At 47.4% G+C, this 26,742-nt stretch overlaps 1 protein-coding gene across 1 annotated transcript; it reads right to left on the bottom strand.

Moving 5' to 3' along the window:
• Positions 1–15,798: 15,798 nt before the first annotated feature.
• Positions 15,799–16,710, bottom strand: LOC134053282 (olfactory receptor 10C1-like; the record flags this gene model as incomplete). The annotated part of the gene is made up of 1 exon (XM_062508212.1): positions 15,799–16,710. A coding segment is annotated over exon 1 (912 nt), but the record flags the coding sequence as incomplete, so codon positions are not given.
• Positions 16,711–26,742: the final 10,032 nt, after the last annotated feature.

Raw genomic sequence — 26,742 nt, forward strand, 5'->3', positions numbered from 1 at the left:
ACTCAATCCACTGAGGTTCCCAAGGATCATCCTTGTCTGGTGCCTTGCAGAGCTCTCCTCGTTTTAGTGTCCAGCAGCCGATGAAGCTGCAAACAGCCGGGCAAATCTGCAGTCAGAATACAACTGCCTGCTTGAACAGACAGAAAGAGGACTGGAATTTAGATACTACTCAGATTTTGAGAAGATCTTCTGAAAAGATTATAAAAGCTTCGAAAGAAAATGAGGCAGTCTTATGCGTTTTGTTTCTGTCTATTTTTGACTGATTCTTCTTTCATAGCATTGCCTTCAAAGGCTGTATATTCACCACTCTCTTCAAACGCTCAGCTACCACTTTTACTCTGTAGAAAAAGGAAAATTGTTGTGGCAGAGATCTTTTCATGGACTAATCAGTTCAAGTCTCAAAAATCATCAGTTGCACCATTTGAATATAACAAAGGTAGTTTCTCCTGTTGTGGAGTGTGGTAGAAGAAGAGAGAGGATAGGAAAAAACCCCTAAATGTTGAGGTCTCCAGGAAAGCTTTCAACTCTGAGCACTGTGCAGTGAAGCAGAAGAGAGGTTTGTCCACAGCTCTTTATACTACATCTATATAAAGTCCACTGAGACTGGCTAGTGCTGATTGGAGCAATAAGGAATAGTTGTTAAGAGGTTGGATAAATATGATGCACGTGTATGAGCTGATTCACAGCCACCTCTAGTTTTACAGAACTTGCAAATGATTTCTATATAAACCCAGATATCCCACACAAATATCAAGATCTGGTTTTACTTTGCAGTAATTACTATTACTTCATAATGCAGCCAGATTAATGACAGAGTTGCCACACAGGCTTACCATACTTATGCTTTCTCAGCAAAATTTGAAGGTGAAACAAAGATGCAGCCCACATTCACTTGGGGATAAGGGACAAAAGATTCACTCATTGCCAATCTTAATTTTTATTTCCCTGTTGATGTCCAGATCATTACAACTAAAAATTAGTTTACCTTGATCTATTTCCTGGCATACCTCATCGCTCGCAGATTTGAAGGACCCTTTTTAGGGTATCATGAAGAAGTATGCAGGCTATAGGTTTTGCTAAGGCACGGCTAATCCTCCTTGGCTTTATGATCCTCTGCTGCCAGATACTTCCCCTGCTTCTGCTACTGTGTACTACAGCCTGCTGAAACATGCCCACTTTAAACCATTTGGGTGTCTGTACCCATATTTCCTTTCTGGGTCACACCATCAGTGACTCTGCCGTAGAGGAACCCAAGACAAAGGAGTGTGTATTGATGCAGTCCTCACATATACTTTGGGATAAAGTTGCACCAAAAAGATCATTCTTGCCCACAAATTAACATCTAGGTTCCCCTACTCCTTCTTCCGAAGGTTTGTCATTAATCAGAAAGATTAAAAGAACACCAACAACACCAGTAATCCCCATCCAACCAACTAATCAACCAACCAAAAATCACCCACTTTCTTTGCCACATCTGCTGCAGCAAACAAGGATTTAGCATTCCAATTATTTCTTTGGGTAAGATTTATTTGACAGATGTGCCCACCAAGCAGTCAGACCATCTTTCACAGCACAGACCAACTCACTCAATGTTATCCACTACCAGCAGATATTCCCATTGTGCTTGGGAGAAGGCTCAATAAGCAAGGCCAGGCATGGCTGTTGGTCTTCATTTAATTTTATGAAATCCTAGTCCAATTTAGTGATGGAAGGTGATACTGCTCCCTGCAGCCCTCCCTTTACCAGTGTTTTTACTAATACTTCTCCCAACTTCCATGGTGGCGAAAAGAAAATCCCTTTCCCCTTCCACCATGTAATAGAATCATCAGATCATCGAATATCTCACGTGGGAAGGGACCCATAATGCTCATCCAGTCCAACTCCCTGCTCCTTGCAAAAGTTATCAGTGAGTGGAGAACAGACCCACTCCACACAAAGTTTGCTACAGAAGCCCTCCTGTCAAGTCAGCAGGTACAGGAAGGACACTTTTGTTTTCTAAACTCCTCAGAGAGAAGTCTGCATGCAGCTGGGTCCTAGCCCAGCCCCAGACTCTTCAACAGTTTCTATGCAAAGGGTTACAGAGGTGTAATTGAGCCTGTATACAACGTTGCCCCGTGGGATTAAAGACGGCAAACCAAATCTATTGATATAAATAAAATTAAGAATTCATTTAAATTGATTGCAATCATTAAGCAAAATAACTTGATCACAACAATTTGTTACATAGCATCGGCAGCCTTACTAACATAACTAACATAGTGGAACTAGCATAGTAACACACCCTAACTAACTACTAGTGTTACAGTATAGTGCACTATCTTGGAAGCAACAGAGAAGCAATTCTATGAAATCAGGCAAAACAATTACGTAGAGATTGATGTCACTCATCCAACAACCATGAGCAAACCTATTTTGCTCAGCCATGAGAAGTGACCTTCAGGGCTTTCCCTGCTCAAGGGAGGGATATTCACACACCTTAGGGAGGTATGCTAGAAATCCTTGTCATGCAAAAGTGGGACTGCCCTTCTATAGCATAACCTGACTGGCTGCCTCTGATACATTTTTACATTAGGTTTTGGCAGGTCCATTCAACAAAATAGGCTTTGCTGCTGAAGAAGGTACTAGCACCACTTTGGTTTCTCCCATGTGACCCGTCTGACTCTCACTTCCATGTGAAGGCCTGGACATCCTTGCTGCTCCTGCCCTCAGATCAGGGATTCTCTGTTTGCATGTCCTCATGGTGTTGGAAATGATAGAACTTTACAAATACCTTTTCTAATTCATTCTTTTAATTCAGTTTTCTAATTACTTATTTTAATTAATCATGAGCAGTGTAATTTTCCACTCTGTCATATGCCACTGTAGACAACATTTAGCAAGGTTTGTCATAAGCTGCTCTAGTGGGAACACAGCTTGGGAAAAGCCCTGAAGCTTTACGTTTTGCTAAAACAACTGTAATTAACCTTGATATTCATCAATGGTCTCAGACCTGGAAGAGGCATTTTATGGCTGAATATGGACTCAAGGAATGTAGAATTTCTGAACCACATGGACACTGGGCATAACCCAGAGATAAAGAGGGAACTAACAAAGGTAATTCAGCAATTGTGCTGGAATGCCACTGTTCTCATTTCAGACAGGGTAGAGTTAATTTCTTTATTTCGGTAGCTCTTACAGTGCTGTGTTCTGGATTTGCAATGAGAATGGTGTTGATAATACGCTGAAGTTTGGGGTTTTGCTCAGTCACGTTTGTCCTGAGTCAGGGACATTTTGTTTTCTCATCTTCTGCTCTGCCTGTGAGGAGGCTCACAAAAGAAACTGGCAGAGAGCACAGCTGGGACAGGTGACCTGAACTGCCCAGAGGGACATCCACACCACACAGCATCATGCCTGGAATATAAAGTGGGAGGAGTTGCCCAGAAGGGCACTCTAAGAAAGGAATGTGTGCTTCCTGACACTAAAAGTAGCATTAGAGAGCTTAATTTATCCTGATGTTTTCAGTGACAGTGGTGACATGATAGTTTGGTCAAGCTGGTCTCAGCATTCTTTAACACTACAAACAGGAGGCCCTCCTTGCTCAAGCCATTCCTGCTAAGGTGTAGACAGGACACAGCTGGAGCTGCTGTATCCCTGCTCAGGCACAGCATCCTGCCCCAGCTGGCACAGCTCCCTGAGCACTGTGACACTCCCAGTCCATCACTTCACTCTGGAAAAGCCCCACTCTTCAACAGGACAGACGTCTAACCCCCCCTCCCCTTCTCAGAATGTGCCTGGAGATTCCTCCTTTGAGTGGGGACACCCAGCAAGATTTCACCTTGAGACTGAGAAAAAGAGACATTGGCAAGGGTAATATCAGTCTGTACTTAACATTTATTTTTCTAGCTTTAATTAAAAAATTGCTTCAATATTGATTTCAACTACTGACCTATATTAGCAGCAAAAACTATCTACACTGTGGAATGAAGAATTCTAATTAAAGCCTATTACTCTATTCACAAGCATCATCGCCCATATAAACCAAATGTTTCTTCATCTTTGAGAAAAAAACAAGGGCACCTGTGATAAAAACCTCAGTGCTCATCTTCCCTTCTGCTTCAGCCAGGGCCAAAATCTGACTGCAGCACTCCCAGAGTGCCCCGAGCTCTTCTCAGATGTGCCCCTCTAGGCCATGGGCACCCTCCTCTTCCTCGCCGAAGGGCGCTGGGCTGCGTGCTGCACAAACCGGCTGTGGAGATCATAGCCCAGCTCTGGGGATCTCCTCCGCTCCCTCAGCCTCGCTCGGGATTGCTCCTGAGCAGCCCTGAGCACAGGAGCCTGCTTGAAGCTGGTGTTGGAGGGCCCTGAAGCTGCGCAATCCCCTGGGGCTCTGTCACAATGGGAAGAACTTGTTCTCCTCCTCTTCCTCTTGCTCACAGAGGGCTGCTGGTCGTCTGTGCACTGCACAAAGCGGCCGTGCAGGTCAGAGCCCCGCCGTGGGGATCTCCTCTGCTCTCTGCACCTCACTCGGGTTTGCCTCCGAGCAGCCCTGAGCTTGGGAGCCTGCTTCAAGTGGGAGCTGGGGGGCCCTGGAGTTGCTCTATCCACAGGGGTTTGATCACAACACGGGGAATGTGTTGTCAGCCTCCTCCTCTTCCTCGCTGAGGGCTCGTAGTCTGTGTGTTGCACAGAGGGGCTGCAGAGGTTGTAGCTGCCCTGCACGGATCTGCTCATGTCCCTCCGCCTCAGCAGGACCTGCTCCTGAGCAACCCTGGGGCCAGGAGCACACTGCAAGCTCCTGTTGGAAGGTCCTGAAGCTTCCCACTGAGGAAGGAAGGAAGGGGCATACGGTGGTGCCAGTGAGGAAGAAGCCCTTTCTCCAATTTTCAGATCAGAACACCTGGAGAAAAGAAAAGAATGATCTCAGTTTGGGGCTGTTTTGCAGCCCTCTCTGGGATTCGCTCATTTCCTTGGAGAGATTTGTATGACAGAGAGAAGATTTAACCAAGGCCACTAATGGAAATTTTAGCTAGAGTCTTCCCACAAAGTCTACTCCTATCTCAGATAAACCTCATCTTTATACCTTCTAGACCCTCATGTGAATTGCACAAAATTCACACTCTTGCTTGGGTTGGAAGGGATCTTAATGCTCATTTTGTGCCACCCCGCTGTCATGGACAGGAATACCTCACAATAGACAAGGCCCCTCCAAGCCCTGTCCACCCTGGCCTTGAAAACCTCCAAGGATGGGGCACCCACAGCTTCTTTGGGCAGCCTGTTCCATGCTCTCACCACCCTTCCACTCAAGCATTTCTTCCTAATATCTCATGGAAACCTGCCATAATGGGTCAGCTGAAAACTGATACCCTTCATCCTGTCCAGCCCTTCCTGATAAAGGCTCCCTCCCCATCTTTCCTGGCAGGTCCCTTTAAGTTCCCTCACTCTTTTCTACAAAAGTCTAGCATCACAGAGCAGGCAGGTAGCAGGCTACATCAGGGCAGCAGCCTGAAGCACAGACATGGGGCAGCACAGGTTCCACAGCACTGAATGAAGCTGGTAGTAATTGCCTTTGGTGAGAAATCTCTGCATTCTCTGCACTATAAGAAGCAAACCAATAGACAGGGAAAAGGAAACATCTTCTGAACGTATCTGAATGCTGCTTATTACCTGGCATAAAACAGCAGGTAGGCTTGCTGCCTGAGAGCTGTGTCAAGGCAACGAAGCTCCACAGACTCATCATCCATCAGGTACCACAGCCCATTGCTGGCCTGTGGAAAAAAAAAGGACAAGGATCTCTGCATGGTTTCTCACCAAAAACACAGGCAGAAAACTACCTAACAAAGAGTATGTCAAAACAAATCCAGTCCAGCCCCTCAAGACATCTCCTGCCCCAAAACCTTGGCTGTCAGCAACACCGACAGTAAAGTTGTCTTCCCCACACACATTTTCCCCATTGGCAAGGAAGGAAGGAAGGCAGGAAGGAAGGAAGGAAGGAAGGAAGGAAGGAAGGAAGGAATGAAGGACATTGCTGACTACCTTTGTGTAGCAGAAATAGTGTCCTGTATGACAGCTGACCCCACTGTGCACCAGGACAGCATACAAGGAGTAACGAAGGGGTTCTCCCTCTGCCTGGGACATGTACGGGCGAAGATCCAGGTACTCGGGGTACTTCACAACCTGCACAGACACCAGCAGGGCTCAGAAGTGACCCTGACCTATGACACAGAATAGCCTGCCACATCCAGGGGCCAGAGGTGTGTAAATACATCTTTGGGGCTCACAAGCAGCTGGTTTTCCATAAAGCACACCATCACAAAGGTGTAATGCTTTGAGTGGCAGGAAACTGTTCTTGGCCAAAGCAGCTCTGCTGGAGAAGAGTGCTTGCCTGTCTTCCCAAGGGAATTCTCTCCCCAGAAGGGAACATGACTAACCCAAGACCAGTGCCTTGGCACAAGCTCAGGGAAATCTGCTCCAGGAAGAGAAAGCTGCACACCGGCTGTGTACAAACCTTGCTGATCTTCCTACCGGTGAAACAGTCAAACCTTTTTAGACACACCGTGAGAACCTTGGGTGCGCAATGGACTGTGAACTTCTTGAAGGCAGCAACATTCTTCTTACACCTTGAAACCAAGCACAGAACCCAGTGCTGAAATGCACCCAATCCTCCCCCAGGGTGGCCAGGCAACCTGTCCTGTCTCACACAGCTTTTGCTATTCTAAGGCTATTCCCTGCTCTATTTTAAAGAAGCTGCATCTCCTCTGTGTGCAGCAAAGCTCCATGAGAAGATGACTTCTGCTCAATGACATGCAACTCCCTCACACAGGATCTCCTGCTAATATGTGCTTAGTAATCATCTTACGTGTTACATTTGTAGCAGTTTTCACCATCCAGGTGCTCGGGTCTCACAAAGTCCTCCAGAGCTGCAGTGAGGGTGGAGGCTGTCTGCAAGAGTGACAAATGAGCACAATGAGCTGCAGGAAATTGCCTCACCCAAACAACTCCCACGAGCTGACAAGCAAACCCCTGCAGCTGATGCTGAAGAGACCCACCATGAAGCTGTCCAGAAGGAGACAGAAAGAGAGTGGGATGCTGAACATCTCCCTGTGTCCCAGAGGCTCCCGGAGCCATCAAGAGCTCCCTCCCCGTACCACCACACCACTCACATCAACTCATGACACTATGCAGGGGCATCAGTGGTGCAAACAACCCAACCCATCGGCCTGGGAGCCAGACAAGTGTTAGGGGAGGGCAAAGCAAAGGAGGATGAGGATATATTGAGGGTGCAGAGAGGATAATGCTGCTCGACCAGCTTAAAGACAGCACCTACAGAGAGACCAGTGCCATGGCCTCTGCAGGAGGACACCATCCATTCCCCTTCCCACCCACCACCAAGATCTCTTGTGCTCACAGCACACATTTTGAAGACAAATGTGCTGACTCTGGAAAGCTGCAAGGGCCTTGGCATGTCTTGAAGCACAACTGCAAAAGCTTCTTACTCTGATATCCAAAGGGATATCCAGGAAGGCCTCGTAGGAGTCAGAAACGGCTTTGCAGCTGACGCAGGTGACTGGAAGGAAAAATCCAAATGCTCAGCAATGGGAAGCTGACTGACACTGCCCATTTACACATTGTACCTGTCCCAGCAGACCAACTGTCAGGCACAGGCAGACAGAAGGACACAGGCAATGTCAAAGAGAGTAAGAGTTGAGGAAACATACCTCTGGATCTCAGAAAGCCTCCAAAGATTTGAGAGACAATGGTAGTGGATTGAGATGAGAGGTCCAAGCTGGAAACAAGTGGGAAGACAGAGCATTATCTCCTGCAAGAGTTTTGCTTGGCCTGAAAGCCCAGGGTTTAGGTTTCCCTTGATGGGAGCACACCAAGCAGTGCAAAGGGCTCAGAACTTGGTGAGGGTGATTTGCTTGTGCTTACTCGCTGCTTTCACTCAGACAAGCTGTCTGCATGGCATTGACAGTACAGCACAAGAAGTCATGGGCATCTTCCTCCCTGCCGGGCTCCAAATGTTCTCCTATGCCTAAGAAAGAAGGTTTCAGTTCTCTCATAGAAGGAGGGAAGGAAACCTGTTCAAGCACCTGGTACGACTTACGTTTGAAAACCTTGAGGACAGCCAAAGGCAGGATGGCACTGACAGGGGAACGCAGGACCTTGTTCACGTGTGCTTCCATGATGCACATCATGCAGAAACCCTGCTGGTGACCTGAAGAGGGACACAGGGAAGGTCCTTAGGTTAGCAAAACATCCACAGCAGTGGGATACTCCTCCTCTTGCACTGCCACTCCACTCCAATACTCCACTCCTCCCAAAGTCCCAATGGTCCCAGGGCATTTTAGTGTGCAGAAAATGTTCAGAGAGGGATGGCAAACCAAGAGCTTTCTGTGCAATAAGCACAGATGGTTTAACTTGCAGGAATAAAGACTGCCAGGGAGAAAGAGGTGTTTTCATTAAGGGTAAGGCAGCAGGCTAGGACAAGTGGGTTCTAGGCTCCAGTGTTCAAAGAGTACAGACTCATGGGGCTGACAAAGGGCTGCTGTTGTCTGAAATCAAATTTTACATTCTGGGAATCTGGGACTTGATGAAGAGATTTTCAGGAGATGCTCCTAAAAGCACTCACAGGCCTGGCTGTGCTCTTGGGACAGCAGGTAGTTGGCCAGTGGGGGGGTGTAGGTCAGGCACTGCAGGACAGCGTTGAGGAAGCACGTGTTGCCCACATTGAAGAGGCCTGCTCCAGCACTCTGTCTCTGCTGCCAGACCATGCAAATCTTCTCTGGTGGGAAGAGGATCCTTTTTGGAGGAGCTATTCCCTCGGCGATGACTGCAGAGAAATTCCATTTGGAAAGAGATGAGGCGAGGAAAGAAAGCATATTTAAACTTTGCGTTTTCTACACAAGATGTCAGGACAACCAGCTCAAACCTTCAACTCACTATCAGGGGAAGCCTAGCACTGCCATTGGAATTTCCTGATTTGGAAAAGTCTGTTCCCCTGCTTACTTTGCCAAGAGTCCAACAAGCCCCAGCTCTGATTTCTGGGCCTCAGGGTACCTTCCCTTCTCACCAGAGCTCTAGACTGGATTATCAGGTCAAGCTTTCCCTGATTCTAACTGACTGGAACTTCTTGAAAACAAGCAAGTACTGAGCACAAAAGGCAACTCAAGGACCTGTCAGACCTCCCTATGAGCAATGATGTTTCAAAGTCTTCTTCACCGTGACAAAAGGTGTTTTCCTGGGACTAAACAACCTGGGTCAGTCTGGCTATTCTCAGCAAACATCCCAGACTTCACTCTAGCTTGTGAGCACATCATTCTGGGATCTGAGCACCAGTCATGTCAGCTGTCTGTGGGGAGTCACAAAGTCCAAAGCTGCCAGTGAAGCTGGTACTCACAGGAATTGTTCCCTGTTGTGGCCATCGTCCCTCTCAGGAGCAGCGGGCAAAGCTCTGGATGACTAAGGACGTGCTCCAGGAAGGGATCAGCATCAATCCCCTCACCTGATTGCAAAGAAATGACTACATCTCACCAAAGGAATAAAAACTCCAAAGAAATACAACCTATGGAAAGAACAGCATTTGCCATCAAGAGTTTCAGTGGTGCTTGAGCCAGCTGCTGAACTGCAGGCTCAGCCCTTTGTGATCAGTGACAGAGCCCCAGGAGCTTCAAAGGTCCTTCTGAAGTGCTCCAGTGCATGTTACCTTCTCTGAGGAGGCCCTGCTGCTGTCACAGCATCAACAGCAGAGCTCTCTGGCTTTTCCCTCCTCTGCAGGAGTGACCAGCTTTCAGCCACTAACTTAACTACAGCCTTTGCTGCTCTCCTTCTGTCCCACTCCTTCCTGCAGTATCCAAGGTGGGCTTTTTGCCACTCTGGGCTGAGCCCAGCCCCTCAGACTGCACTCACCCCTTACTTACCTATCCTAGGCTATAGTAAAGAAAAGAGAATCAGCAAAGAAGAACTCTAGCCTAGCCTGTATGTGGACATCCTACGAAGGGGCAACAGCTCAGCCTTCAGCTAGGAAGGTATAAGCAGCCTAGACTTTTCTCTCCTTCCTCTATGATCTATCCCAAGAGTCAAATCATAATTACCTGTGAGAGGACAAAAGCTGAAGGGGACAGTAAACAATAAATCTGCTTGAAAGGCAGAGAGGTGCGTAGCACAGGACTAAGCTGAGCTATCCTGAAGACCTGCTGACACGTTAGCCTGCTCTCAGGATACTGAGCCCTGGGCAGGTGAGTCACAATCACTGGAGAGGTGCCACATCGCTGCCCCTCAGTGACATGGGGGCACACAGGGATGGATCCCCTTGAGGTCACAGAAGCACATGGCTCCTGGGCCCTGGAACCACATGGCTCCTCTCCCAGGTGGCAGTCACTGGGACTCCCCCTGTCCTCTGATGCACAGGGGTTCACTGGCTGGCAGGGCCTCCCCTGAGTGAAGGATCAGTGAACTCCTTCCCCAGAGCACAGAGCCCAGTGAGCAGAGCCCTGCCCAGAGCTGTCACAAGCCAGGTCACACTTGTGTCTGGCCCTCAGGCTGCCGGGCATTTCTGTTCCACTCCACTCTGTTCTTCCACTGGCCTGTGCCTGTGAGACTCCTGTGCAAGGCACCCAAGCTCTCAGAGGGTCCTTTCCAGTGAGTTTGGTGTGCCCCCAAGGTGCACCCACAGGCTGACCCTGGGCTGGCCCCACCAAAGGGACCCCCAGAGGCTGCACTGGGTGAGCCTTGGCTGCCAGGGCCCCAGCCTCTCCTGGGCAGCTCTTCAGCAGCTTCACATTCACTCCTTCCTCCAGGCTGCCTTGGATCCGACACAGCTTTAGCCACATTCCCACTCAGGATGGCTGGAGGCACTTTTGTTCCTGCTGCATTTGACCAACAAGCTTTTGGGCCTTGCGGCAGGCAGTTGCTGTTCCTCGGGCTCCAAAGAGGCAGCTGGTTGCTATTCACCCCTGATGCCTCAGGATTGTAGCTTTTGTATTTTTCATAGATTTGCAATCCTGCCATTCTTATGCGTGTGACTCCAAACTCCATGCACAGTGTGAGCTGCTGCTTCCCCATTCTGCTCAGACACAGCAATTCCTGCCCAGGCCTGGCAATCAAGGACCCCTCACTGCCTCAGGCCCCAGGAAATGGAAACAAAAGTGAGTTGGGGGTGAACAAACTGAAGGTAAATGACTTCATTACCTGAAGCTGTCATTGGAAATAAACCTCCAATAGGCAAATGGACCAAACTTAGAAAAGGACGAGAACCCGTGACCCACGGTCCATTTTGGAGTGTAGCCCCTGGGAGGCTTTGTCTGCCTGAAATGTTCCTGAAGGCCCTTCAATAAATATTGATATTGATATTGATATTGATATTGATATCGATATTGATATAGATGTATGGAATTTATTTATTCAGTAGATATATCTGCTTTTGATTCCCTTGGCTTTGTGTGGCCTGTGCTTTTAGGAAGCCCATGGAGGCATCAGCTGCAGTGTCAGGGAATGAGTGGCTGCTGCAGGCTCCCGGTTGTTTGGCCATTGCTCAGGTGACAGCACACCTGGTGCAGGTGAGGAGCAGGGTGGAGGCTCCTGGCGGGCCCCGAGCCAGGGCTGGGGCACGGGGCGGATCTGTGCTGCTCTGCCGGGTGTGAGCACAGCAGAGAGGGGGAGCAGGGAGGCGGGAGCTGCCGAGGGCTGGAGAAGCGCAGCTGAGTGCCGGGCTCAGGCGGACACAGGGGCCCGGCTGGGAGGTGCTGAGGAGCAGGGCACGGCAGTGCTGGCAAACAGAACCGTACCGAGGGGCTTGAGAAGGCTGGCACAAAGCAGGGTGTGAACAGCCCCGGGCTGGGTGGCTGCAGAGCCTGAGGCAGACAAAAGCATTGGGACCTTCCGCTGAGAAAGGAGAGCTGCAGCAGTGGGAGACAGAGGAGAAAGCCCAAGGAATCCAAGGAAGTGATGTCAAAAAAGAGCTAGTTAGACAGACAGAGAGAAAGGACAGAGGAAGATGGAAAGAAAGACAAAGAGCAGAGAGGGCACTGGCTGGGGAAAGAATAAAACCTGATTCAGACAAAATCTGAAATGGCAATTATTGGTTTGAAGAATTTAGCATGGTTTACTGTACTATTTTAAAATGAGAGCTCAGTGTCTAGCATATCCCTTGTAAAGATGTAGTACGTATTAGAAATACCTAGATGTAAAACTTTCTATCTAGAAAAACTAATTTTTCACCGTATTATATCTAGACGTGCAGTGCAAAACAATAGACTTACTCAGATTTAAGAACTACAGTCTTTTCTGCCTTTTTGTATTTGTGTTTTATTTTATTTTGTTTTTACTGCCAATTTACTGCCAATCTAGAGTTTACAATGTTTTCTGGAGCACCAAGGGCATGAGAGTCACAAAATTCCACGGGCTGGCTATTCTAGTGACAGCAGGAATCACTGGTGCAATCTGCTGGGTGTTTAACCTATGACAATTATTCCCAAGTAGCATATACTTCTATTGCCAGACTGAGTCAGGTTTCTTCCAGCTGTAGTTATGCAGATACAATGTAAGCATTTCCAGAAGGCTAAATTCAAAATCCCCTTTTCCATTCAAAAGATGAAAATAAGCAAGGTGTGGACACTTTTAACCTCTTCTGTGAAATTCTGAAAGGATGATTAATTGTCTCTGGATATTCCTGTGAGCCCAAGCGTGTTTTCATGTTTCCGTCCCGCACCTCTGTGCTCCAGACCAGCACAAGGATCCTGGCACAGAGCTGGAACTCTGCACTGGATTTAGTTGTGTTTATTCTGCACCATGGTTGGTTTGATTCTCCCCTGGCTCTCCTGTCTGTCACAGTAAGGCTTTCCCATTCAGTGCTCTGGAGCCTGAAATCAGATCAGGTGGGGTTAATTCAGAGTTTTCTGGAACAATACTGAAGATCTGTTCCAACTGGAGGAATTAGGACAAGTTTTTCACCTGTACACTTTCTCTCAAAGTGAGCACCTTGCTTCAAGAGGCAACTGCACAGTCAGATTTCTAGCATCAGCTGAGACCAAGCTCTGCTGTAAAGCAGACTCATTTTGTTCGGTGCAAGTAGTCTTGGGCAAATGAAATCATTCACAGAGCCTCAGGGTTCATAGATCTTCAGGTAACTTGAGGGCTAAACACCTCTCTTGAAACAGCTGAGATTTGCAAATCCTCGTCACCATACTGATCCCACAAATGTGAGTTCTCTGAGCTTTGTTTTACAGTTTCAGTCAGAAAGGAAGTGAAGGAGAGGTTGATTTTTGTTTTTTATCATTGACTCTCTGCTTTCTCATCCTGTCCAAGGTACCACCACCCTTTCTTCCCCAGCAGAGACCAGGAACACGCAGCTTCCCCTGGAGGGGACTCAGTCCTGTAAGTTCTTCTGCATGCCTGCTATTCCAGGCCATGAGGACAGCACTCATCTGCAAAGACTCCTTCTGAAGCACAAGATCCGTGCCCTAGAAGTGCTAATTTCCATTTTGATAGAAACCATCCTTCAGGCTCAGATTCCAGACACTTAATATGGGCAAGTGTGAATCCATGGATGCAGCTCCCCCAAAATCAAGCCATGAAGAGGCAGCTGAATCCCACCTGGTTTGGACACCTAGAGCTGGGCTCTCTGTTCAAGGAACTCATCCAGCCTTCCTCTGGATTCATTAAAACATGGGGGCCCTTTGGCACATTGTCTACTCCCTCTGATTTAGTGTTGTCCACAAACTTGAGAACTCACAAATTTTGCATAATCAATCAAGAAAGAATTGGGCCTGGTGGTTTACCAGACTGAAACTTCCCAGGTTTTTAATGCTTACTTTCATTTTACTGAACTATATTTTACCATTTTTTTTCTTTGGTTGGGGGCTTTTTGTTTGTTTTTTGTTTTATGAATTACACTTTTCTTATCCCCACTGCTTTTTTTCCTTGGGTTTCCCCTCTTCATCACTTCTTTCATAATACACACAGTTGTGCAATTCTCTAGGAATGCTGCTGTAAGGAGTCTAGCATATATGACTAGGGGAGAAACTGTAATGCCAATAAAGCAATATGACAAAAAACAATGCATTCTTTTTGTAATGCATTTGAAATTTAAAAAATTAAAAGTATGAGACAGCATTTTCTGTTATAATAATTTTTTTGGTCCAAAATAAGATGTGATTAAAATCAAAGATGTCAAGCTTCTGCAAAGGATATTATACCTTATAATTTTTTTGTGGATTTACAAACTCTCAAGATAAAAATTCATATGACATCCAATTAAGAACCCTGTACTGTTGGGGGTTGTTTCTTTCCCTTTTCCCTCTGTGGAATTTTCCCCATTGTCATGCTAAGATACCTGTTGACTGGGCCCTGGTGACAAGGGGGAGGAGAGAGAGAAGAAGGACACCCCGCGAGATTGAAACATCCAGAAGAGGAAGCGGAAGGCTGGGCCTGGGTCCCATTTCCCCCTTGGAGTTGGGACGAGAAGGACGATCGCCGCCTGTGTTGCATTCCTGCCATGCCATCGCCGGGAGCCATCCTCACTGCTGTGGGACCCTGCCCTGCTGCCTTCTCGCTGGAACCTGCCACCTTCCAGCACTCTGCTGAGCCCCAGGACCCACACCGTGAGCGGAGAGCTCTCTCCATCTCTCTCTGTCTCTCCCTGGGACAGCTCTGCCATCACCCCCAGCCCTCCTGCAGCTCTGCGGGACCTGCCCGCCCCCAGCACCGGGAACTGCAGCTCAGGGAAAAGGTGCCTGCAGCCAAAAAACACTGGGACTGAGTTACTGTTCTGTTTGTGGCTAATTCCATAGCTGCTGTTGTTCTTGTTTGTCTTGTTAGTTACACTAGTACAGAACTGTTATTCCTACCCCCATATCTTTGCCTGAGAGCTCCCTTAATTTCAAAATCCTAATAATCGGAAGGAAGGAAGGAAGGAAGGAAGGAAGGAAGGAAGGAAGGAAGGAAGGAAGGAAAGAAGGAAGGATCACATTTTTCAGTCCAAAGGGAATCTTCTGCTTTCCTTAGCAAACAGCTGTCTTTCAAACCAGGACATGTACTTTCATGATATTTATATTTACAGTTATTTCCAGGAATGAAGGATTAATTTAAGGAGTAATGCATGTCCTTATCTTTCCAATATCATTTAAGCTTTGAGCATTTAATATAAAGATTTGTATTAATAGTTGCAGAAGATTACAGTGGTTAAGTACTTCAAAGGCCTACACTTGGTCTAACATGTTTAAAACAATGACTCTAAAATTGAAGAAATGTCTTTGAGGCAGTGGGGCAGGAATGCAATTCTGCACACCTCTTTTTTTTTTTTTTTTTTTTTTTTCCCCAGTAACAATCTCAGAATTAAAATTAGTACTCAATAATATCCTGGGCTCCACATTGTTGCCTGAACTATGTCCTCTCCTTTCCCCCAACAGATTTACTAAACAGTTTCAGGAAATAAATGCAAACAGGTGAAAACTAATTCTTTTCAGTTCTTTCAGTAAAGTCAGGCTCTTGAATATTACTCTTTGGTTCAAAAATTCAGAAGTATGTAAAGCACAATTTTCAAGCTTTTGAAAAATAGCAAGGAAAAGAAAAGGAAAAAAATAAGTTTCTTGAAGAATTTCTTAAGTATGTGGAAGAAATTCCCTTCCAAAATGTTAACATAGCTTCTAACACTCCCTCTTAGAGCTAAAAATCTCCACTCTTCTCCCTCCTTCCTCCCCAATAACTGAAGTAGATCTGGAAATCGATTTTCCTGAACAAGAATTTAGAGTGAAAAATTCCACCACAAACACCTGGAACAACCCAAATCTTCTATTTCATTTCCACACTAACTTAGGTTTGCTCCATTTTTTCCTTCAGGGCTCCTTTCACCTCCTTATTCCTCAAACTGCAAATGATGGGATTCAATAAAGGAGTCACCAGAGAATAAGAAAGGGAGAGGAATTTATCCACAGATGCACAGTAGCTGTATTTTGGCCGCAGGTACATGGAGCCTGCAGTGCCATAAAAAACAGTCACAACCAGGAGCTGTGAGGAGCAAGTGGAAAACGCCTTCTCCTGGCTCTCAGCTGATGCCATGTGAAGAATTGTGGAAACGATACCAATATAGGAATAAATGACCAGTGAGAAAGGACTCAGAATAGCAAAGACAGCCACCACAATGACCTGGATTTCACTTGGGAGAGTGTTGCCACAGAGCAGGTCCAGGAGAGGCTGAATCTCACAGAAGAAGTGGTCAATGGCACAACCACACAAGGGTGAGCTGAAGGTGATGAGGGTGTGAACTAAGCCCTCAGCAGTTCCACAGATGTAAGCTCCAACAACCAGGCTTCTGCAGACCCTGCTGCTCATGATAATTGTGAAATGCAAGGGGCAGCAAACTGCAAAATAACCATCAAGGGACATGGCGGCCAAGAGAAAACACTCAGCAACTCCAAAGAAAAGGAAGGAAAACATCTGCATTGCACATCTTGTCTTGGAAATACTCACTGTTCCCACCATCAGGTTCTCAAGAATACTTGGGATAATGACAGACAAATAGCAGATATCCCAACAGGACAGCTGAGTGAGGAAGAAATACATCGGGGTGTGAAGGCGATTATCACTGTTTGTTATCAAAGCTATCACTGTGTTCGCCATCAAGGTGAGAATATGAAGAGATAATAAAACTAGAAAGAGCAAAGGGTGTAAAGGAGAGGTTCCAGAAAAACCCAGGAGTCTGAATTCACTCAATCCACTGAGGTTCCCAAGGATCATCCTTCTCTGGTGCCTTGCAGAGCTCTCCTCGTTTTAGTGTCCAGCAGCCGATGAAGCTGCAAACAGCCGGGCAAATCTGCAGTCAGAATACAACTGCCTGCTTGAACAGACAGAAAGAGGACTGGAATTTAGATACTACTCAGATTTTGAGAAGATCTTCTGAAAAGATTATAAAAGCTTCGAAAGAAAATGAGGCAGTCTTATGCGTTTTGTTTCTGTCTATTTTTGACTGATTCTTCTTTCATAGCATTGCCTTCAAAGGCTGTATATTCACTACTCTCTTCAAACGCTCAGCTACCACTTTTACTCTGTAGAAAAAGGAAACTTGTTGTGGCAGAGATCTTTTCATGGACTAATCAGTTCAAGTCTCAAAAATCATCAGTTGCACCATTTGAATATAACAAAGGTAGTTTCTCCTGTTGTGGAGTGTGGTAGAAGAAGAGAGAGGATAGGAAAAAACCCCTAAATGTTGAGGTCTCCAGGAAAGCTTTCAACTCTGAGCACTGTGCAGTGAAGCAGAAGAGAGGTTTGTCCACAGCTCTTTATACTACATCTATATAAAGTCCACTGAGACTGGCTAGTGCTGATTGGAGCAATAAGGAATAGTTGTTAAGAGGTTGGATAAATATGATGCACGTGTATGAGCTGATTCACAGCCACCTCTAGTTTTACAGAACTTGCAAATGATTTCTATATAAACCCAGATATCCCACACAAATATCAAGATCTGGTTTTACTTTGCAGTAATTACTATTACTTCATAATGCAGCCAGATTAATGACAGAGTTGCCACACAGGCTTACCATACTTATGCTTTCTCAGCAAAATTTGAAGGTGAAACAAAGATGCAGCCCACATTCACTTGGGGATAAGGGACAAAAGATTCACTCATTGCCAATCTTAATTTTTATTTCCCTGTTGATGTCCAGATCATTACAACTAAAAATTAGTTTACCTTGATCTATTTCCTGGCATACCTCATCGCTCGCAGATTTGAAGGACCCTTTTTAGGGTATCATGAAGAAGTATGCAGGCTATAGGTTTTGCTAAGGCACTGCTAATCCTCCTTGGCTTTATGATCCTCTGCTGCCAGATACTTCCCCTGCTTCTGCTACTGTGTACTACAGTCTGCTGAAACATGCCCACTTTAAACCATTTGGGTGTCTGTACCCATATTTCATTTCTGGGTCACACCATCAGTGACTCTGCCGTAGAGGAACCCAAGACAAAGGAGTGTGTATTGATCCAGTCCTCACATTTACTTTGGGAGAAAGTTGCACCAAGAAGATCATTCTTGCCCACAAATTAACATCTAGGTTCCCCTACTCCTTCTTCCGAAGGTTTGTCATTAATCAGAAAGATTAAAAGAACACCAGCAACAACAATAATCCCCATCCAACCAACCAACCAAAAATCACCCACTTTCTTTGCCACATCTGCTGCAGCAAACAAGGATTTAGCATTCCAATTATTTCTTTGGGTAAGATTTATTTGACAGATGTGCCCACCAAGCAGTCAGACCATCTTTCACAGCACAGACCAACTCACTCAATGTTATCCACTACCAGCAGATATTCCCATTGTGCTTGGGAGAAGGCTCAATAAGCAAGGCCAGGCATGGCTGTTGGTCTTCATTTAATTTTATGAAATCCTAGTCCAATTTAGTGATGGAAGGTGATACTGCTCCCTGCAGCCCTCCCTTTACCAGTGTTTTTACTAATACTTCTCCCAGCTTCCATGGTGGCAAAAAGAAAATCCCTTTCCCCTTCCACCATGTAATAGAATCATCAGATCATCGAATATCTCACGTGGGAAGGGACCCATAATGCTCATCCAGTCCAACTCCCTGCTCCTTGCAAAAGTTATCAGTGAGTGGAGAACAGACCCACTCCAGACAAAGTTTGTTACAGAAGCCCTCCTGTCAAGTCAGCAGGTACAGGAAGGACACTTTTGTTTTCTAAACTCCTCAGAGAGAAGTCTGCATGCAGCTGGGTCCTAGCCCAGCCCCAGACTCTTCAACAGTTTCTATGCAAAGGGTTACAGAGGTGTAATTGAGCCTGTATACAACGTTGCCCCGTGGGATTAAAGACGGCAAACCAAATCTATTGATATAAATAAAATTAAGAATTCATTTAAATTGATTGCAATCATTAAGCAAAATAACTTGATCACAAGTATTTGTTACATAGCATCGGCAGCCTTACTAACATAACTAACATAGTGGAACTAGCATAGTAACACACCCTAACTAACTACTAGTGTTACAGTATAGTGCACTATCTTGGAAGCAACAGAGAAGCAATTCTATGAAATCAGGCAAAACAATTACGTAGAGATTGATGTCACTCATCCAACAACCATGAGCAAACCTATTTTGCTCAGCCATGAGAAGTGACCTTCAGGGCTTTCCCTGCTCAAGGGAGGGATATTCACACACCTTAGGGAGGTATGCTAGAAATCCTTGTCATGCAAAAGTGGGACTGCCCTTCTATAGCATAACCTGACTGGCTGCCTCTGATACATTTTTACATTAGGTTTTGGCAGGTCTATTCAACAAAATAGGCTTTGCTGCTGAAGAAGGTACTAGCACCACTTTGGTTTCTCCCATGTGACCCGTCTGACTCTCACTTCCATGTGAAGGCCTGGACATCCTTGCTGCTCCTGCCCTCAGATCAGGGATTCTCTGTTTGCATGTCCTCATGGTGTTGGAAATGATAGAACTTTACAAATACCTTTTCTAATTCATTCTTTTAATTCAGTTTTCTAATTACTTCTTTTAATTAATCATGAGCCGTGTAATTTTCCACTCTGTCATATGCCACTGTAGCCAACATTTAGCAAGGTTTGCCATAAGCTGCTCTAGTGGGAACACAGCTTGGGAAAAGCCCTGAAGCTTTACGTTTTGCTAAAACAACTGTAATTAACCTTGATATGCATCAATGGTCTCAGACCTGGAAGAGGCATTTTATGGCTGAATATGGACTCAAGGAATGTAGAATTTCTGAACCACATGGACACTGGGCATAACCCAGAGATAAAGAGGGAACTAACAAAGGTAATTCAGCAATTGTGCTGGAATGCCACTGTTCTCATTTCAGACAGGGTAGAGTTAATTTCTTTATTTCGGTAGCTCTTACAGTGCTGTGTTCTGGATTTGCAATGAGAATGGTGTTGATAATACGCTGAAGTTTGGGGTTTTGCTCAGTCACGTTTGTCCTGAGTCAGGGACATTTTGTTTTCTCATCTTCTGCTCTGCCTGTGAGGAGGCTCACAAAAGAAACTGGCAGAGAGCACAGCTGGGACAGGTGACCTGAACTGCCCAGAGGGACATCCACACCACACAGCATCATGCCTGGAATATAAAGTGGGAGGAGTTGCCCAGAAGGGCACTCTAAGAAAGGAATGTGTGCTTCCTGACACTAAAAGTAGCATTAGAGAGCTTAATTTATCCTGATGTTTTCAGTGACAGTGGTGACATGATAGTTTGGTCAAGCTGGTCTCAGCATTCTTTAACACTACAAACAGGAGGCCCTCCTTGCTCAAGCCATTCCTGCTAAGGTGTAGACAGGACACAGCTGGAGCTGCTGTATCCCTGCTCAGGCAGAGCATCCTGCCCCAGCTGGCACAGCTCCCTGAGCACTGTGACACTCACAGTCCATCACTTCACTCTGGAAAAGCCCCACTCTTCAACAGGACAGACGTCTAACCCCCCCTCCCCTTCTCAGAATGTGGCTGGAGATTCCTCCTTTGAGTGGGGACACCCAGCAAGATTTCACCTTGAGACTGAGAAAAAGAGACATTGGCAAGGGTAATATCAGTCTGTACTTAACATTTATTTTTCTAGCTTTAATTAAAAAATTGCTTCAATATTGATTTCAACTACTGACCTATATTAGCAGCAAAAACTATCTACACTGTGGAATGAAGAATTCTAATTAAAGCCTATTACTCTAGTCACAAGCATCATCGCCCATATAAACCAACTGTTTCTTCATCTTTGAGAAGAAAACAAGGACACCTGTGCTAACAAACTCAGTGCTAATCTTCCCTTCTGCTTCAGCCAGGGCCAAAATCTGACTGCAGCACTCCCAGAGTGCCCCGAGCTCTTCTCAGACGTGCACCTCTAGGCCATGGGCACCCTCCTCTTCCTCGCCGAAGGGCGCTGGGCTGCGTGCTGCACAAACCGGCTGTGGAGATCATAGCCCAGCTCTGGGGATCTCCTCCGCTCCCTCAGCCTCGCTCGGGATTGCTCCTGAGCAGCCCTGAGCACAGGAGCCTGCTTGAAGCTGGTGTTGGAGGGCCCTGAAGCTGCATTATCCCCTGGGGCTCTGTCACAATGGGGAGAACTTGTTCTCCTCCTCTTCCTCTTGCTCACAGAGGGGTGCTGCTCGTCTGTGCACTGCACAAAGCGGCCGTGCAGGTCAGAGCCCCGCCGTGGGGATCTCCTCTGCTCTCTGCACCTCGCTCGGGTTTGCCTCCGAGCAGCCCCGAGCTTGGGAGCCTGCTTCAAGCGGGAGCTGGGGGGCCCTGGAGCTGCTCTATCCACAGGGATTTCATCAAAACATGGGGAATGTGTTGTCAGCCTCCTCCTTTTCCTCGCTGAGGGCTCGTAGTCTTTGTGCTGCACAGAGGGGCTGCAGAGGTTGTAGCTGCCCTGCACGGATCTGCTCATGTCCCTCCGCCTCAGCAGGACCTGCTCCTGAGCAACCCCGGGGCCAGGAGCACACTGCAAGCTCCTGTTGGAAGGTCCTGAAGCTTCACCATCCCTGGCAGTGGCGCCAAAACTCGGAGGGCCCGTTCTCCTCCCTGCTGTGTGGTCCCAGTCCGTGCTGACCCCAGAGCAGCTGTGGCCATCCCTGCCCGACAGCGGGGATCTGCTCCGGTCCTGCTCCCTGCCAGTGCCTTCCATGCCCAGGGCCATGTCCTGCAAAGAGAGCTGTGGAGAGTTCCTGCCCTTCTCTCCTGAAAGGACCAGAGTCAGTGGGGAACTCCCAGGAGTTCTGGGAGGGGGCCTTTCTGAGCCTCCTAAAGGCTCTTCTGGAGGGCTGCCAAGGCCAAAGGGCCAAAGGGGCACAAATGGGATGGAGGCAGCCGGGGTGCTTGGAGAAGAGGCAGCACTGTGGCTGTGAAGAGTGCTGCATGTTGAGAGGGGGAAAAGGAGAAATGCTGAGATGCTAGAAGGAGATCCACTGCTCCTCTAGTGCACTGACCCTCCTCCCCAGAGTTACCTTCGTGCTGCCAGGCAAGCCCTGTGGGCCAACAGGAGCCACCTGCTCGCTGCTGGCTGCCCACTGAGGAAGGAAGGAAGGGGCATACGGTGGTGCCAGTGAGGAAGAAGCCCTTTCTCCAATTTTCAGATCCGAACACCTGGAGAAAAGAAAAGAATGGTCTCAGTTTGGGGCTGTTTTTGCAGCCCTCTCTGGGATTCGCTCATTTCCTTGGAGAGGTTTCTATGACAGAGAGAAGATTTAACCAAGGCCACTAATGGAAATTTTAGCTAGAGTCTTCCCACCAAGTCTACTCCTATCTCAGACAAAACTCATCTTTATACCTTCTAGACCCTCATGTGAAAATTCACACGCTTGCTTGGGTTGGAAGGGATCTTAATGCTCATTTTGTGCCACCCCGCTGTCATGGACAGGAATACCTCACAATAGACAAGGCCCCTCCAAGCCCTGTCCACCCTGGCCTTGAAAACCTCCAAGGATGGGGCACCCACAGCTTCTTTGGGCAGCCTGTTCCATGCTCTCACCACCCTTCCACTCAAGCATTTCTTCCTAATATCTCATGGAAACCTGCCATAATGGGTCAGCTGAAAACCGATACCCTTCATCCTGTCCAACCCTTCCTGATAAAGGCTCCCTCCCCATCTTTCCTGGCAGGTCCCTTTAAGTTCCCTCACTCTTTTCTACAAAAGTCTAGCATCACAGAGCAGGCAAGTAGCAGGCTACATCAGGGCAGCAGCCTGAAGGACAGACTTGGGGCAGCACAGGTTCCACAGCATTGAATGAAGCTGGTAGTAATTGCCTTTGGTGAGAAATCTCTGCATTCTCTGCACTATGAGAAGCAAACCAATAGACAGGGAAAAGGAAACATCTTCTGAACGCATCTGAATGCTGCTTATTACCTGGCATAAAACAGCAGGTAGGCTTGCTGCCTGAGAGCTGTGTCAAGGCAACGAAGCTCCACAGACTCATCATCCATCAGGTACCACAGCCCATTGCTGGCCTGTGAAAAAAAAAGGACAAGGATCTCTGCATGGTTTCTCACCAAAAACACAGGCAGAAAAATACCTAACAAACAGTATGTCAACACAAATCCAGTCCAGCCCCTAAAGACATCTCCAGCCCCAAAACCTTGGCTGTCAGTAACACCGACAGCAAAGTTGTCTTCCCCACACACATTTTCCCATTGGCGAGGAAAGAAAAAAGGAAGGAAGGACATTGCTGACTACCTTTGTGTAGCAGAAATAGTGTCCTGTATGACAGCTGACCCCACTGTGCACCAGGACAGCATACAAGGAGTAACGGAGGGGTTCTCCCTCTGCCTGGGACATGTACGGGCGAAGATCCAGGTACTCGGGGTACTTCACAACCTGCACAGACACCAGCAGGGCTCAGAAGTGACCCTGACCTATGACACAGAATAGCCTGCCACATCCAGGGGCCAGAGGTGTGTAAATACATCTTTGGGGCTCACAAGCAGCTGGTTTTCCATAAAGCACACCATCACAAAGGTGTAATGCTTTGAGTGGCAGGAAACTGTTCTTGGCCAAAGCAGCTCTGCTGGAGAAGAGCGCTTGCCTGTCTTCCCAAGGGAATTCTCTCCCCAGAAGGGAACATGACGAACCCAAGACCAGTGCCTTGGCACAAGCTCAGGGAAATCTGCTCCAGGAAGAGAAAGCTGCACACCGGCTGTGTACAAACCTTGCTGATCTTCCTACCGGTGAAGCAGTCAAACCTTTTTAGACACACCGTGAGAACCTTGGGTGCGCAATGGACTGTGAACTTCTTGAAGGCAGCAACATTCTTCTTACACCTTGAAACCAAGCACAGAACCCAGTGCTGAAATGCACCCAATCCTCCCCCAGGGTGGCCAGGCAACCTGTCCTGTCTCACACAGCTTTTGCTATTCTAAGGCTATTCCCTGCTCTATTTTAAAGGAGCTGCATCTCCTCTGTGTGCAGCAAAGCTCCATGAGAAGATGACTTCTGCTCAATGACATGCAACTCCCTCACACAGGATCTCCTGCTAATATGTGCTTAGTAATCATCTTACGTGCTACATTTGTAGCAGTTTTCACCATCCAGGTGCTCGGGTCTCACAAAGTCCTCCAGAGCTGCAGTGAGGGTCGAGGCTGTCTGCAAGAGTGACAAATGAGCACACTGAGCTGCAGGAAATTGCCTCACCCAAACAACTCCCACGAGCTGACAAGCAAACCCCTGCAGCTGATGCTGAAGAGACCCACCATGAAGCTGTCCAGAAGGAGACAGAAAGAGAGTGGGATGCTGAACATCTCCCTGTGTCCCAGAGGCTCCCGGAGCCATCAAGAGCTCCCTCCCCGTACCACCACACCACTCACATCAACTCATGACACTATGCAGGGGCATCAGTGGTGCAAACAACCCAACCCATCGGCCTGGGAGCCAGACAAGTGTTAGGGGAGGGCAAAGCAAAGGAGGATGAGGATATAGTGAGGGTGCAGAGAGGATAATGCTGCTCGACCAGCTTAAAGACAGCACCTACAGAGAGACCAGTGCCATGGCCTCTGCAGGAGGACACCATCCATTCCCCTTCCCACCCACCACCAAGATCACTTGTGCTCACAGCACACATTTTTAAGACAAATGTGCTGACTCTGGAAAGCTGCAAGGGCCTTGGCATGTCTTGAAGCACAACTGCAAAAGCTTCTTACTCTGATATCCAAAGGGATATCCAGGAAGGCCTCGTAGGAGTCAGAAACGGCTTTGCAGCTGACGCAGGTGACTGGAAGGAAAAATCCAAATGCTCAGCAATGGGAAGCTGACTGACACTGCCCATTTACACATTGTACCTGTCCCAGCAGACCAACTGTCAGGCACAGGCAGACAGAAGGACACAGGCAATGTCAAAGAGAGTAAGAGTTGAGGAAACATACCTCTGGATCTCAGAAAGCCTCCAAAGATTTGAGAGACAATGGTAGTGGATTGAGATGAGAGGTCCAAGCTGGAAACAAGTGGGAAGACAGAGCATTATCTCCTGCAAGAGTTTTGCTTGGCCTGAAAGCCCAGGCTTTAGGTTTCCCTTGATGGGAGCACACCAAGCAGTGCAAAGGGCTCAGAACTTGGTGAGGGTGATTTGCTTGTGCTTACTCGCTGCTTTCACTCAGACAAGCTGTCTGCATGGCATTGACAGTACAGCACAAGAAGTCATGGGCATCTTCCTCCCTGCCGGGCTCCAAATGTTCTCCTATGCCTAAGAAAGAAGGTTTCAGTTCTCTCATAGAAGGAGGGAAGGAAACCTGTTCAAGCACCTGGTACGACTTACGTTTGAAAACCTTGAGGACAGCCAAAGGCAGGATGGCACTGACAGGGGAACGCAGGACCTTGTTCACGTGTGCTTCCATGATGCACATCATGCAGAAACCCTGCTGGTGACCTGAAGAGGGACACAGGGAAGGTCCTTAGGTTAGCAAAACATCCACAGCAGTGGGATACTCCTCCTCTTGCACTGCCACTCCACTCCAATACTCCACTCCTCCCAAAGTCCCAATGGTCCCAGGGCATTTTAGTGTGCAGAAAATGTTCAGAGAGGGATGGCAAACCAAGAGCTTTCTGTGCAATAAGCACAGAGGGTTGAACTTGCAGGAATAAAGACTGCCAGGGAGAAAGAGGTGTTTTCATTAAGGGTAAGGCAGCAGGCTAGGACAAGTGGGTTCTAGGCTCCAGTGTTCAAAGAGTACAGACTCATGGGGCTGACAAAGGGCTGCTGTTGTCTGAAAACAAATTTTACATTCTGGGAATCTGGGACTTGATGAAGAGATTTTCAGGAGATGCTCCTAAAAGCACTCACAGGCCTGGCTGTGCTCTTGGGACAGCAGGTAGTTGGCCAGTGGGGGGGTGTAGGTCAGGCACTGCAGGACAGCGTTGAGGAAGCACGTGTTGCCCACATTGAAGAGCCCTGCTCCAGCACTCTGTCTCTGCTGCCAGACCATGCAAATCTTCTCTGGTGGGAAGAGGATCCTTTTTGGAGGAGCTATTCCCTCGGCGATGACTGCAGAGAAATTCCATTTGGAAAGAGATGAGGCGAGGAAAGAAAGCATATTTAAACTTTGCGTTTTCTACACAAGATGTCAGGACAACCAGCTCAAACCTTCAACTCACTATCAGGGGAAGCCTAGCACTGCCATTGGAATTTCCTGATTTGGAAAAGTCTGTTCCCCTGCTTACTTTGCCAAGAGTCCAACAAGCCCCAGCTCTGATTTCTGGGCCTCAGGGTACCTTCCCTTCTCACCAGAGCTCTAGACTGGATTATCAGGTCAAGCTTTCCCTGATTCTAACTGACTGGAACTTCTTGAAAACAAGCAAGTACTGAGCACAAAAGGCAACTCAAGGACCTGTCAGACCTCCCTATGAGCAATGATGTTTCAAAGTCTTCTTCATCGTGACAAAAGGTGTTTTCCTGGGACTAAACAACCTGGGTCAGTCTGGCTATTCTCAGCAAACATCCCAGACTTCACTCTAGCTTGTGAGCACATCATTCTGGGATCTGAGCACCAGTCATGTCAGCTGTCTGTGGGGAGTCACAAAGTCCAAAGCTGCCAGTGAAGCTGGTACTCACAGGAATTGTTCCCTGTTGTGGCCATCGTCCCTCTCAGGAGCAGCGGGCAAAGCTCTGGATGACCAAGGACGTGCTCCAGGAAGGGATCAGCATCAATCCCCTCACCTGATTGCAAAGAAATGACTACATCTCACCAAAGGAATAAAAACTCCAAAGAAATACAACCTATGGAAAGAACAGCATTTGCCATCAAGAGTTTCAGTGGTGCTTGAGC

Source organism: Cinclus cinclus, chromosome 24, assembly GCF_963662255.1.
Source record: "Cinclus cinclus chromosome 24, bCinCin1.1, whole genome shotgun sequence".
In the NCBI taxonomy this organism is placed as follows: Eukaryota; Metazoa; Chordata; class Aves; order Passeriformes; family Cinclidae; genus Cinclus; species Cinclus cinclus.